The sequence below is a fragment of the Buteo buteo genome, chromosome 5, assembly GCF_964188355.1.
Source record: "Buteo buteo chromosome 5, bButBut1.hap1.1, whole genome shotgun sequence".
NCBI lineage: Eukaryota > Metazoa > Chordata > Aves > Accipitriformes > Accipitridae > Buteo > Buteo buteo.
The window spans coordinates 19023549-19039318 of NC_134175.1; the positions used below are offsets into that span (position 1 = coordinate 19023549).

At 37.0% G+C, this 15770-nt stretch overlaps 1 protein-coding gene across 2 annotated transcripts in view; it reads left to right on the forward strand.

Moving 5' to 3' along the window:
* Positions 1-15770, forward strand: part of PMS1 (PMS1 homolog 1, mismatch repair system component) — a 48415-nt gene that overhangs the window by 26533 nt on the left and 6112 nt on the right. For both annotated transcript variants that reach the window (XM_075027982.1, XM_075027981.1), the window contains exons 8-11: positions 2075-2218; positions 3580-4475; positions 9673-10128; positions 10664-10794. In XM_075027982.1, the coding sequence (XP_074884083.1) occupies positions 2075-2218; positions 3580-4475; positions 9673-10128; positions 10664-10794 (1627 nt within the window). The remainder of the gene's footprint in view (positions 1-2074; positions 2219-3579; positions 4476-9672; positions 10129-10663; positions 10795-15770) is intronic.

Below are 15770 nucleotides of genomic sequence, written 5' to 3' on the forward strand. Positions count from 1 at the left end.
TTTTATTCAAGGAATAGAAATGTGACTTCTTTGAGGACAGAGACACCTATGCAATCTACAACCTTTTTCCCCACATAGAATAACTGGAGTATTACAGGTGAAGATACTAGTATTTACAACAGAAACCTCTTCCACAAGTCTGATGCTCCTGGTGCCTCAATTCTGTTCCATTTGCTGCAGTCACGACTACAGAGCCAGAGGTTATGTTTATGGCTGTTTAAAAAAAAAAAAAAAAAAAAAAAAAAAAAAAAACCAAAAAACAACAAACAAGTAATTTCAGATACTCTATGTGAAAGATCGAAATAGTTGATTCTTTCTTCATATTAGCCTGCAGAAACACACCTGTGCATTTTTCCATGAGGGAACTTTATGTGGTTTCTTGTAAGAGAATTCTTCTGAAATTAAAGTTTTGATTTTTTTTCCATTTCTTGCTGTGGGCTTATCAAGCAAATACGCATACTTTCCCTTTAAATTTGTGCATGCATTGGATAAAAATGAAAGTGATAGTGCAGCAGCATTGGCTACAGCTAGGCATTGTGTAGGCAGAATTTGATACTCTTGGGTTTCTCACACTACTGAACCTTGCAGCACCTCACTTGGAGCAGCCGTGCTGTTCTAATCCTTGCCCTCCCCAGAAAAGACAATCATGTTCATGCCAAAGTGTACATGAACGTTTTAAAGTGGAGATAACGAAGTAGTTTGCAGTTGGCAAGCAAAGCTTTGTAGATGTAAACTCTGAACTTGTGTTGGTACATTAAGTGCCAAATAAAGGTAATCCATATCCATGCAGTATTTGATGTGCCTTGTTCTTCTGGGAGTTCAAAGCTGAGCTTGAATCCCGTGACAGAGACAGCTTTTTAACCAGAGTGCAGAGGCCTAGATTCAAGGTGGGATGCAGAGCCCTATCATACAAAGTGAAAATATGTTGCCCTTCATTTAGGCTTGTTCTTGTAGTAGAGCAGGTGAGAGTCTGCCACTGCCTTTTTTTTTTCCTTTTTTTTTTGGTCCAGTGTTTTAATTGTTGGGGTTTTTTTGCCAGGTAAGTATAACAATACATCTGTAAGAATACATTTTGATGGGATTGGAAAACAAGCCATAGATCCCTTACTTTTATCTCCATGCTATGTATGGGGAAGAAGTGCTGGTGGACCTCTTATTACTACAATTGAGTGCCAGCTAAGGACAGACTGTGGAAATATTAAGGTTAAAATAACTTGAAAAATATTTCATTAAGTTTAATGTTATTTAAACAATATTTAAGAATTAAAAATTAATTAAAAAATTGAAATTTAATCTGCAGCAGCTCTTCATTTATATAAAGCTTTAAATTTTTTTTGTCTTATTAATGTATTCTTTTCTCCAGTATGGATGTCTGTTGAAGGATCCCTGATACTAGAGGGAAATGCAAGGATCTTTATTTGAGCCTTCTAGTTAATGAGACCAAAATTCTGAAACTACTAAATTATTTTGTAGTCTTTTGGAGGAGGTTTTGGAAGGATTATAGAGAAAATAGTAAGGGCAAGCAGAGTTTGAGAAAAGCTGTAGATTTCTAACTGGGTTAATAAAAGGAACAAACTGATCTTGTTCTGGGAAAAGGGCAGGTCTGTGGTGCAAGTGCTACTTTCTCAAACAGACTTTAGTTTGGCTGAAACACAGAGCAGCATAGTTGCATGCTATATAAGTAGATTTTCTTTAAAAAGCAAACAAGTAATAGTATTTGTGTTGACTGAGGAAGTAAGTATTGGAGTTGCAGTCCTATTTGGGCATATATCTTTTCTTCCAAGTGTGATCAATACATTCATTCAGAGGGTCAAATTAGCTACTATTAGTGTCTTGGAATTGGTTCCCCTTTTTTGTTATTTAGCTATGGAGACGTGGAAACCACCAATAACTGCCCTTTTGGTGATTATTCTGGCATACATGTATACCCACAGGGACCTTTTTAGCATTCCTTTAACTCCAGAAAAAAAACCCAACAAACTAGTTATGTTCATATAAAATCAAATTTTGTCTCTGTGCCTTTGTGTCTGTTTTATTGCCTTTACTAACATCTCTTTATTAAATCATTCTGTAGTTAATTCGACAGTACTACAGTCTGGTGATGCACAAGGACTGTACTCGTTTATATCCTGTTTTCTTTTTGAATATTACTGTACCTGCCTCTGCTGTGGATGTGAATTTAACACCTGATAAAACTCAAGTTTTACTGCATTATAAGGTAACTAAGGTTTTAATCTGTTTTTGAGTTGCCAACCTTCTACTTACGTAAGCATATGAAGGGCTTCTGGGGCTACTGAAATGTTTGAAGGTAAACAGTGCCACTGATTTACTGATATTTTTTTTTATTTATTTTATTTTTTGTTACATGATAGCTTGCCTTTATCACAGGACTGTTTTGTTTGAAAAGTATTGAACAGGCTAAGTGGAGGATTATTCAAAATTAATTTCCCAGTTGATTTCGAAGATCATTTTTACACTGTCAGATATATGTGTATCGCTTTGTTTTCAGATGGCTTGATAGTGGGAGAAGCTAAATGGAATTATGACGTGTGTCCCTACATAAATCTCATGCTTAACTTCATAATTACAATAAGAATCACTTTTTAAACACCACATATATTAAGGTGGGGGCTGGGGTGGGGGAGTTGATTTCTGAACAAAGCAATATTTTGCCATTATGTGGATAGATTATTGTTGGCATCACTTAAGTTTCAGGATATCATGTTTGTACTATCAGGACCTGAAATTTAGACCATATATGCCCATGTTTTAGAGGCTGTGTGGTGATAAATTTCCATAAAGTCACTCTCACTTATTAGTACTTCATACAAAAAACAGTGTCACAGAAATTAAGAAGACAGCGTAGGTAAGGTGGTTAGTCAAAGTGAATGTAGGTAGTCACACCAGTATGTTAATCCTCTTTTTCACTGAAAGTTTTTGTTTTGTATTTCTCTATGTTAATCTTGTAAATGTACTGCCTGTGAAGTGCCACTTGTGAGAATGCTGTGTTAATTTTCATACATCTGATCTAGTTTAAAATTTTCCTTTGGCATTAGAAAAAGGGTTGTTTTTTCTTTTTTCTTTTATTTTGTGGTTTGTTTTTTTTCTTTTTCGCTTCCATTGTTTGGTGCAAAGCTGTCTTGGAAGCATGCACCATAAAAGCACCTACACAAACATGCTTACATGAAATGGGATGTTGTTGGTGCACCTGTCTTGAGTATAAGCTTCTAATGCCACTTTAGGTGGGAGTAGCTTTACCTGATACTGGTTTAAGCATCAGTACCCTGTTATAAAGAAAGCAATTAATCAGTTTTGTGATAACCGGTGAAACAGAATAACTATCACAAAATATTTGAGGCTAAGGGTGTCCAGTTCAGAGTCTTTTTGAGTATGTGTGAACAACAGAAATGAAATAATCTGTCTAGATTTGTCTGAAAAATATTCTGAATAAGATCACTTTGCTTATTGTTCTATATTCTCAATATCTATCAGTTACATTTTCAGGTGTGCTTGTGTGTGTGGCTTTTCTGTTGGTTTTTGTTGGTTTTGGGTTTTGGGTTTGGTTTTTTTTTTCCCCAGGAATCTGTCTTACTTGCTGTTGAAAATGTGTTGAAATCGCTGTATGGGCCACTACCTGCTACCGTCCCTGGTGAAAGTAATAAACCAGATGTTACCTCAGAAGACATGTTTGTTCATAGAACAGAACCAACAGATGTGGTTGTTAATGAAATGGGACCATCTGGAAGTGATGATCTGGATGCTCATACTTCATTCCTTTCACTCAGCAGTGATGTGCAAAACTGTCAAGCAGGAAGAAACACAGAGATCTGCTTAAATCATCAGACATTTTGTGGTGATAATGTACGTAGTCACCTGGACAAAAAAGAGGTTTCTAAGAGTGATGCCTTTCTAGAGAGTTCCTTAAATTTAGTGTGTGAGGAGGAACAGAATGGACAGAATATGACTGATATTCAAAGTAACAGTGTTCCTGTGGACTCCAAATCTAAAAAAGCCGATGAGCATCTTTTGAGTTCTGATAATATTGATGAAATACAAAAAAATGAGGAAGCCTTAGTCCCTAAAGACTTACCTGAAATCTCTGCTGATAATTGGAGTATGGGAGGTGGATTTAAAAACCATCTAGGAGACAACCTGGAACCTGTTAAGATTTTGATTCCTGAAGTTGGGGGAACAATTAATAACCAAAATGAACATATTGGTGAACAAAGCAATGATCCACAAATCTCAAATCAAAGCGTAAAGAAAAGAAATGTGATAAGTGATAAATTTGGACATGTGACAGCTTATGACTTAATTAGTAGTAGAATAATAAGGAAACCAAAGTCTGCAATTGGATTTTTCACTCAAGAATGTCGTCCAAAATTGATAACTGATAATCCAAAGACCAGCATGGAGGACATCCTGCTGAAAATTGAAGAGCGGTGGAAGAATTTGAATGAAGAAGAAAAAAAGAAGTAAGTTTTCAGGCTGTGACTTGCTTCTAAATCTGGTAGTTACCAATGAGTCACCTGTAGTGAATTTAAAAAAAAATTTAGCTTCCCAGGTATTTATGAAAAAATAGAACAGAAAATTATTTTTGACTTTTCAAGATCAGCATCAGTATTGTGAGTTGTCATCTTTTGCTGTGTGCAGACGTGCACTGCTGATTTGAGTTACTCATTTTGCCACTGTGCCACGCAGCAGTTAGGTAGGGACGGTTTTGCTGAACTGTTAGTTAGAGAGAACAGACAAGAAAATGTACTGTTTGAATGCTGCACATTTCTGTTTTCTAAGGGCTTGCCTGTATGTTGTCACTCCTGATGCACTGTCATTGAAAACCAGCATGGTGAGGGATGAGGCACCGTATAGTTCCTCCAGAGCTTTTCCAGTGAACAGTTCTTTTTTATTGCTACAAAGTGAGAATTCTTATTCAGGATCTTTAGTACTTGAACATTTGGTAAACTCCTTTCCTCTAAATTTACTATGTATCCCAAGCCAGGCTACCTCAGAATTGTATTTGTAAAACCCAATCAAATGACACAAGGAATTTCTGTTTCCCCTAAACAGCTATTCCAGTGCTGGTTTAGAGAGTATAGTACAGTTTCAATTTTAATCTGTTTCAATCAAAACCAAATCTCTTTTTAGATTACAATCTGAATGGCTAAATTTCTTATTTTTCTAAAACAAATTGTTGCTCAGTTTTTGAAATCCATCTGCAAGTAAGGGAAATATTTTAGCCTAGTTTGGGGCGGGGGGGCTGTAGTTAGTTAAAATATTATGTGTATGTTGTTCTTTATGTGGAACTTAGATTATGGTAAAAGATGCATTAGAATAACAGAATTTGAGACTTTCTAAGACAGTTTAAAAAAAAAAGGAACACCAAACCTTCCACATCTTGTTTGTAATTTTATAAAATGTAAAACACTGTAGGGCATCACACAAATGAGGAAAGCAGAAGTAGTTCTTCAGGAGTTTTACATGTAGTGATTTAAATTCATATTGTGATTTGTAGCAAAAAGTTTGGGAAATTAAATTTTGGTTCTGAAGAACAAACTCATTAGCAGTGTTGTGAAAATGTGTTTTCTTCATGTTATGGAAGCAAGGAGAGGGATTTAAGAAAGACCACTGAAAAGGAAATTATATGAGCCAAAACAGTGTAATTTTAACACTAATGAGAGATTCAGTTAGGAGAATGGTAAGAAAGAGAAGCTATACCTATTGAGTTACTGTTAATATATTTGTTTTTTCCTTGACTTCGTGACTTTGTTTGAAAACATCTGCATTGTTCTGAATACCAGCTATATCAGAGTTAAGTAAAACCTTTTTATCTAGCTTCTGATTTACCTAATTTAAAACTCACTAAGCAAGCAACATGCCATGATCACAAAACCATACATGTGAGAAAGTGCTTTGTCCATCTCTGCATTAGCAGGAATACTAATGTAATAGTAGAAATCTACTCCAATTATATTCATGCTTTTAATGAAATGAAACAAAAGGTTCTGCCAGCTGTTTCAGAAAATTTTAATTTGCTCTGCTTTAGCTTTTGAGATTTCATGGTCGCTTTCCTGGTACAACTGTTATGTTTAAGAGTGTGCCTACAGATTAACTTTGTATTAGTTCAGGAAGGAGACCTCTCTGGTAATGAAATTTTCCTTATATGTAGGATTGAATGCAGGATATTATATATAGTATATATATTTCCCTTATATGTAGGATTGAATCCAGTGGACGTTGAAGTGAATGAAAATTTTACCACTAGTTGTATCTGCACATTTTAGCTTTGGTGTACCTCTATTCCACTTTTAATCTTTTAAAATTGCCTCAGAAAATCACAAAAATAGGAAGAGATACGTAGACATCCTTCCCTCCAAGGCAACAATCCAGAAGAACTGTTGTACGTCTGGCAGAGAACATAAGCCTTGCCTACCAGATACTCTGGATAAATTGGGCCACCTAGAGGTAACAACAAACGTATATACAACAGGGCAGCCAAAGTGCCACAGTTCTACTGAGCACACTATACCTCCAACTGAATGCAACCTTGCTGGCAAGACACCACTTTTCCTGGGTTCTAGTCCTCCATCCTTCTGTGATGAGGTCACGCATTTGTTGCAATGGGTGTGCTTGGCTTTAGCATCTCTGTTTCTCTCTGTGGCTCCTCCAGCAGGTCTAAATGAGTTTAAATCCCTTTTGGGAGCAATACAACCAACAGATGTCTCATAGTGACATAGGATAGCCTTTTCAAAACAAGCCAGCATTTATTACTCAACCGGAATGTAAAATTTTATGGTCTTTAGGTTATAATAGAAGAGGAAACCTTCCATGCATGTCCATGTTGGCAGCATTGCATATCCCCCTGCTTTGCAAAGCCAGGATTTAATTTCTTGCGCTCGCTCTGCTCTTACTTAATACAGCTTACATATGTTTCTGGCCTTAATATTTCTTGTATATCAGGCTCAGGTAGGAGTGGGAGAAGTCCCTCCAAGTGCCATGACAGTGGCTGCAGTAGTTATGCTGAAAGTGTAGGAAAGGTTCAGAGCTACACACACATTATCATGGGACTAACAAATTACCTTGTCAGCACTCCACAGTGATTCTTCATGAGTATATTCGTACCTTGGGGGAAACATAATTTCAGGTAGCATGGCCTTTGCTGTCTGTTGACAGGTAAGAGCGTGCACATAGACAGTCATTAGTGGCTAGTAGTAACTAGCTCATGTGTGGTAGCTTTTTATTGCCTGATAAACTTTCCATGCATCTCATGGCTTGTGTGTGTGTATGTATTATTTGCAACTATTTCACATTGGGGTAAATATGCTTGCTTAACAATTCCAGAAAAATTCTTTTTTACTGTATTTTAACCTTTTAGTTAACATGTTCTCTTTCATTTGGATGGAGGTCATTTGGTGGTACCATCTGGTCATTGGCCATCCGTCGTATCTCTAGCCAGCTCCATTCATATATTGCCAGATACTAATCATGAGTAATGGTATTAATAATTGGTATCAGTCCTTCCATACTGTTGCTTGTCCCCAGCATCTGTTCAGTCATAATAGTAGGTCCATATTGTCCACTCCTAGGAAACGGTGCTAGTCACCTGAAACCTATGCACTTCAGAAGCAAACTGAAAAGCTGATACAGGCAATTAAAAGGTTTTTTCATTTTCCTCTTCACAAAGCAGGGAAACACAGAAGTACTTGTGGTGATAGTTTGAGTTGATTTGGTTTCATTATGTGAGGAGACTGATGCTGAAATGTGTTACATTCAGAATGGGATGCCTCTGTATTCTGGACACATATGAATCTACACAAGAGGCCATTTCCAGTCAGAGTTTACTCTAAATAGTCAAATTCAGATTATTTGTCTTATAAGGTCTGAGAGACTTTATATTAAAAGGGTTTTGTTGTATGCTAAATATTTCATTTGGGTTTAAGATGCAAGGGGAAAATAATAAATCGTGGATCAAATTTTCTAGATAAATAAAAGCTGCATTTGAAACTAGACTTTATTCTAGTCTTCCACTCCCTACTTACACTCAGTTTTGCAAATTTCCTTGGCTTTAGGTTTAGTAACTTCAGGAAAGGATCCTGAATTTACAGTCTTGATTCACAAAGCAGAGAAGAAACTGTTCTTATAGCACTTGTTGATTATACTTGCCTCTGTGGAAGGATTTTTGAGAAGCCTGGTGTTTTCTTTGATTTTAAGCATATCACTGATAGAGTTATATATGAATTTGCAAAGCCCTCACAATCAAAGCTTGTAAGGCTAGAATTTTTCTCATGGTAGCCTAAAATGACAGGCAAGTTGAACTTTCTTTGCAAGTGCTTTTGTTTTGGATTATCAGTGTCCAGTTCTCTTTAGTTAAATATTCTCCTGCATTACAATTGGGTCTATTCAAAATAAAGTATTTATTGATCTGGTCAAAGCTATAAATGTATTTGGGATAAAAAAATTACTGTTCAAGTGACTTCGTTTTAAAAGGAGCAGATGTTTTTTATCTTAACGTTTAGTCCGTATTTTCTAGGACATGATTTATTGCAAGAAACTATTTAAACTGACTTTTTTAGTTAACTAAATATTGATACCATATGTGAATGCTAGCACATCATAATTAATTGCAAATGGTGACCCTTTTGTTGACCTTAATTTTCCAGCATGCATACACATAATTGAATCAAACTGTTCCAGCAAGTAGCAATAAATAAATATGACCAGCTAAAACACTTTTTTCCAATTCTTACATATGATAGTACTACTTTTTTTATTGAAGATTGGACTGGTTTGAATTACCTGCTAGAATTCAGAATATCAACTAAGGGCAAAAAGAGGGAGTTCAGCAAATCACTCCTTTGGCCTTCAGAAAAGTAAGATTCATATGCAGTAGGCAAGCACAAACCTGGCATCAATAAAAGTTTACCTATCTTCCTGACATTTGTAAACTCATTAAGGCTCCATTCAGGTTGTAGAGATTTAGTATGTAGTAATGTTTTAACCATTTAGACAGCATTTAGGAGTAGTTTGTTATCGAGTACTTTTTGAAAAAATCTGTAAGTTTGTTAATTACAGAATTCTGTGTTAATCGTACTATTCTGTGTTTTCATACTTTTTATTTATGTGGCTAACTTTAGGCCATTTGAAATCAAATGTACTTCTTTATATTCAGTAAAGCCTGAGGCTTATGAAGTTATTTAGGGTCCGAACTCTTACCTAACCACATGGACTCCCCTTGAAGTCTGCAGACTCTAGAAGCTTAAATGGCTTTGCGAATTGGGCTGGATGTGCCTGTGACAAAACTCCTTCTGGAACTATATATCTGATTGCAAATTATGGTTAAACACCGTCTTTGGGACTGAGGTCAAAAGAAACTTGTTGTAGCTCTTTGTATGATGCAGTCTACTCCTCCCCCTTCAGTAATTCAGGTTTTGCTGGATGTCATGGTGAAGGAAAATTTCCAACACATCATCTTCAAAGGGTAGTGGAGAGGCACAGTCCCCGATGTCCTTCCATCTCCATCATAGTGGAAAGCATATTGATGTGGCTACTTGAATGAATCATGGGAGTTGTTCTTGTCTGTTGAAATGGTTACCTTGCCTTTTGTTTTAGTATGTTAGGAGTTGGGGTTTGGGGTTTTTTATCTGATTATGCTACTGGTTTGTTTTCTCTTTTAAGTTACGAAATAAAAGCTGCTAAAGACCTGGAACGGTACAACAGAGAGGTCAAGAAAGCTATGGGACAGACAGCGCACCAACCAACAAAGGAGGCAGAAAAACAGAAACCCAAGCTGAAGATTTCCCCATCTGACCAGCAGAAGCTTGACAAGATATTTCATGCTCAAATTGAAAAGAAACAGAAACCTGAACAGCCTACGAAAATTGTGACAGTGCCTTTTTCTCTGAGTTCCTGTAGACATCAGCTTCAGAGACACGAGAAAAATGATTCAGATGAACACGAGCTTTTCTTGATCCGTCGTCAGAGTTTTCCTGATGTCTGGATATTTGCTACTGAAAAAAAGCTAATGATGCTGAATCCATATAGATTGGAAGAAGCACTGCTACGTAAAAGATTACTGATGAATCATAAGCTTCCAGTAGAGAAACTTGACAATCCAATTGTGTTAACGGACAGGTATAGTACAGTTGAAGAAAAAATTGTTTGTTATTTCAAGTATCATTTGATAATTATTTACAGTAAACTCTGGTAAGGCCCTGTTTGCTAATTCTGTGATTATTTGTACATTCGTCTATCTGTAAGAACAGATTTTTATGTTTTGTATGCTTTTACCTTAATAGTAATGAGCAAGTCTGGTCATACTCCAGTTGAAATAAGAAAATTTTGACCAGTTTCATTGGTAATGCAGCAAAGACAAGTTTCTTCCCCCAGAGGAAAATTAAATGCTCCACATTTTCACGACTTCACTCTAGCTTATTTTCCCCTATGGATCAGGGAATTGCTGATGTAATTATTATAGTATAAACTTGGTCACTCTTTAAGATACGCAAATAGTTGCAATTTTCTTTCTTTAAATTGGTTTTTGAGAATACTTTTAAAAATCTTGATCACTCCTCATCACTTACTACTTTTTTCTGTATTTTTCTCACAGTTTTAATTTTCACATTAGGGATTTTGATTTTTAACACTTTGGGAATATTTTGTTTTCCAGTCTTATTGGTGGATCTCAGTACATGGCTGCTCTTTATAAAATGCAGAAGGATTACCAGAGTTTCAGTGGATCAGGTTATTTGTCAGATCCAAGGCTTGTGGCAAATGGATTCCAGATAAAAGTAATCGAAGGTATGATGGGTTTAAAATCTTTTAGTTGTATTTGGGCTTGTTTCTTCTGATTTAATGAGTTAAATGATTATTAATGTAGATCATGTTATTCTACATCACTGTATCATTTAAAGCATTAACATCCTGCTTTCCTTAACATTGAGATTTTATTACTTGGCAAAGAAGGTACTCTTCTACATAGAACATTCAGTAATGGAAACTGATAACTGAACAGAAAACTTTAATAGTATTTCAAAGAATGCTCTGAAATCCACATTTTATTTTTTCGTCTTTTCTCAAAATGCTGGATGTAGACATCCTTAATTGCCATTCTGACAGAATTTAGATTAAACTGATGAGAATTCCTTAGTCCTGGCAGCTTCTTCCAAGGTGATACTTGCAGAAGCTTCTGCAAGTATGTGCCTTAGCTGTGACTACTCCTCTGCTGTTGAGCAGCTGAGGAGGTCCAGTAAGGAGCTGGATCTGGTTATTGACTTACTTTCATATCAGAGTTGTAACACAGAGCCCAAAGGGACCAGTAAGGAGAGGGTGACATGATCACGATTGCACCTTTCAACAGAGATTGATCTGAACTTTTTTTTGAGACAGCCTACTTTTCAATGCCTCTACATTGATCACAGAATAAATCTTTCATGTAAGGTCCTTTTACCTTAGCAAGAGAGATCAAATGTTTATACATTTTTCTGAAGAACAATTTATAAGGATGCTGTTGGAAACCCAGGGGCAACCCACCCAGGGTCGATTCTGCAGATCAGGATTTCTCTAGCAGAATTCCAAGAAAAGCAAATATCTTTGGGGGTAGTACCTAGGTCAGAGTAAAGATTCACTATAAGAGCTGTTAGAAATGCTATAGCTTCATGTGCTATAGCTTCATGGGGATGTTACAGATCCCCACATATGTACAGTGATGACAGATCTACTGTAACATATGGGATCTTTTAAGGGTAGGTACAAAAAAGGGATGGAGAGCAACTCCTTCACTCAGAGGCTGGCTCTTGGGAAGACCAGAGCCTAAGCTGTTTTCTTTAGTGAGTCATGCACAGCAGAACGAATGAAACTTCTTTCTGACTGGCTAAATCCCTACATAAACAACAAAAACTTTGTAGAAGAGGTGTTCATGGTAATAATCTTAAATTGAATGATTAGGGGAATAAAGCATCTATTGTAAGAGGCAGCTCTTAAAAGGTTTATTCAGTCTAGCAAATCAAAAGCTGAGGAGGTCTGGGATATGTCTGTGGACAAATGTGGGAGAAAGGGATTGTTGCTTAGCCTTTTTGCTCACATACCTTTCCCCCCCCCATCTCCTGATATTGGAAGTTTGCTCAAAATCTAATTAATATAAACTGGATGTGAATAAATTGAATGTGAAAATTTGAAGACAGTTTCTAGGCAACAATGGAGGAGAGTTGTTGACTGATCTAGTGGTACTAGAGATGGAAAACTAGTTTTAAGACAGCCTGATTAGTTTAAGAGCAGAATTGTACAATATAACAGCAAGGGACTCAACACAGTAACTGCGAGGTAGTAACAGTCTTCCAGTCCTGTGTTCCTAAGTATCTGAAATTAAGGAAGTAAAATCTTCTGAAAAAACTGTTCTTATTTGGTTTAGAGTTAGTGAAAGTAAAAGTGCTTTATATGCACTACACGAGTTGATGAACCATGGTCGTGGACTTGATCAGTACCGTACAGCTAGCCCATACAAAGAATGGGAATCTAATTCAGCTTTTTGTCCCAGCTGTATATTTTAACTACTTGAATGAAACGTTAATAACATCTGAGGCTTGTCACTCATGTTTATAAGCTTCTGCTGATGACATTATAGCAGTTATAGGTTCTGTTATTAGAAGAGCATACCATTGCAGATGAAGGTAGAAATACCAGCAAACAAATGGAATTTCTCCCAGCTTTTTTTCCAGCCAACCCAAGCATTTTTACTTAATACTTCATCAGTCCCTCCTTTTCATCCCTGAAATATGCCATCTTCTACAAATATGCTGCTATCTTCTACAAATCCTTATTAAAGCTGATTTTTAGAAACACAGCTATCAATTATTAACACTCCTTAGGTGTCCTTCTCTGGAAATTTCACTATGCAGTTTGAGGTTCGTTAGTTTATAGACTCTTGTAGCATAATCTTTCTGAAAGAGACCTGCAGACCAGGAGTGATTTGTTCCACTTACACTTGAGTTTTCTATAGGTTTTCTCAACTTTGAGAGAACAAGTTTGTCACATAAAACATTCTTCGCTATCCTTATAGAAGCATTTTGTTTGTTTGCTGTCTGAATTCAGTGTCTATTTTTGTGGTTTTTTGAAACTCAGACACAGCCTGGAAGGCGGGCATTCAGATGTTTTTAAACTTGAAGTTGAACTAGAAGAAAAGTTTTATTTCTTCAGGATATATTGTTAAATTTTTGGGACAGGGGTTGCCACTTTGGATGGTGGATGATAAAGTCATGGCTTGCTGTGGAGAGGCGTCCAGAATGCAAATATGCACTTAACCCACGGTAGCTGGAGGGTTTCACCTTAGCAGCAACCATAGAGGCACACCGGAACCCCATTCTTTGTGCACATACCTTTATAACTCCTTTTTTTCCAACTTTGGGGGTGAATTGGATCAGTCCTAGTATTTGCTGTTTCTCAACTGAACTATCAACTCTTTCCTGCTGTCAAGGTCCACTGGAGTATATTTGAAGGTCTATACTTTCCTTTGGGACTTCAACCCTGACACGGTCATATTACATGTCCCTTTCTGACTGCTGGTTGATTTCTTATTAATAGCCACTAGTGCATGGCTTCCTTTTTCATCCTGGGTTAAGAGTTTTATTTTCTGTAGTAGCAAATTTCCTTTTTCTGAAATAGACATCCTCTTTTATGTCACAAGCAAAGGTTCAGTTTCTTTAGCTTTGAATTTGAATGTGAAAGCGATATTTCTGGTAGTTTCTTCTTGCAAAATAGCAAACCTTTTTGTTGATCCATGCGGATAAGCCTGTGGTGCCATCAGAAGCTCTAAGATACCTTCCAAAACAAGAACAAAGGAAACTTAACTGCTTCAATTCGATGTTTAGCAGTTTTGGCTGCAGAGGAAGAGGCTTTCCTTGACCCATGGTGATCTCTGAAGAGGATTGTCAGTCTAGTAGGTTGCATTGATTATTTGTTTAAATCTCCACATATAATCTGCCAAAGGAGAAAAGAAGGACTCTGAGTATTGCTGCCCATTATCATACTCATGATACTCAGATATTGATTTGGAATGCAAGACCTCTTGCTTTGGTATTGAGCACTTTACTAGGACTGTTTCCTAGATGAGTGTAATGACTTGAATATAGGACCATAGATTCATTCCTTATTTCCTCTTGGTGTGAGGTGTGTTTTACAGGACTGACTATTTATTCAATAACAAGAAAATCTGAACAGCTGCCTTAATTTGGAAGGTGACTTTGGTAATTTCCTTGTTGCATTGGGCTTCCATCTCAACTGATCTTCATTAAAGATGCTTCTTTGCAGTTTAAATTCCTACCTTTTGGCAACTTATGGCACAGACAAACTTTTAATAAAGATTTTGGTTCTGATAATTTCTTAGTTGAAAAAAAACAAACCACCATGTAGCACTGTTTTTTCCTTATTTGGATGACTTGTCTGTAAGGGACAACTTCTCTCATAGGATTAAAAAAAAAACCAAAACATTAGTCTTGCACTAAATTTAGTAGGTCTTGGGATTAATACTAGGAAATTGAGTCTTATTCCCTCACAGTCTTGGAATTTGTAGGAATACAACTATACTCTTTAATGGCCAAGACCTTTTAGCTAGTGGGGTGGTTCTGAACTTTAATAACCTACCAGGAGTCTTTCTCACAGGCTTAGCATGACATGCCTTACTCTGAACCCCATCGCACCATGTGACACCAGATGCACTACTTGTAGTAGGTTTTTGTAAAGTCTAATTAGGCCTTTTCTTCCTAACAAGGACTCAGTTCCACATGGAGGTTTTTTCCTGTTCTGTCATTTTGGTAGGAAAACTGTTTGAACTTCTGGCAATGTTTTCCTTTTTCACAAATGCAACCTTTGGGTAGTTATTTTTACAAACCCACGCAAGTTTCAGGCCTTACTTGCCTATTGTTTTATTTGAGGATAAGTCTGTCCTTTTGAGTGCTCTCTTGCTGTAAGACAGGAATGTAATTTACCTTTGCTCTGTATTGTTCAAAGACTCTGTATGACTGCAGCCAAAGTTGTTCCAAGTATCCTGGATCTTGGATGTGCCCTATCTTCTTGTTTTCAGTAGGCTCAGATCTTTTGTAATGTCTCCTTGTTTCTCTTTATATTGATTGCTCAGCAGTCTAAGGAGTTTTCAACTAGATTTTTCTCTGGATAGCTGACGGTGAAAAACATGTTGTGAAATAGCTCAGAAAAAGCTTCTTGCTGTAAGTATGTCAGTTAGGCAAAATCAATGGTTTCTTTGTGGAACGTGCCAGTTGTTGTGATTTGCAAAGCTGTGACGCTAAGCTCCAGTCTGTCTTCCACTGCCCTCCCGCCCCCTCATGTTCTGGCCTTACTGAGGCTTGAAGTGATGCTACCTTTGGGACAGCAGTGTGTTTGCTTTTACTTAACTCAGTATTCTGGGATCTGCCAGGCCTTTGTTTGTTGGGTATAGCTTGCCATGACCCCTACATACAGAGAGGCATTTCAAGAAGTAAGATGGATTACTCTCCGTCCAGTTCTTCTTAAGATGTGTTTGTTATATGTACCTTCACTGCACATCTGTCTGCCTTTGTGAAAGTCTTGGAGAGAGATGTGAATTCTTGGCTGGAAAGAGACTGAGAGCAAGGAACATCTTACCTGGTTTTGTAACGACGGTGGGCCTTGGGCCATGCTCCAAGGCAGGCCTTTAGGGTACAATTGCCTGCTTGATAGAATATGTGTACCCAATGTACATATATACAAAGAATGTGCTTTCAAGGCCTCAAAGAGCAGTAATAAGT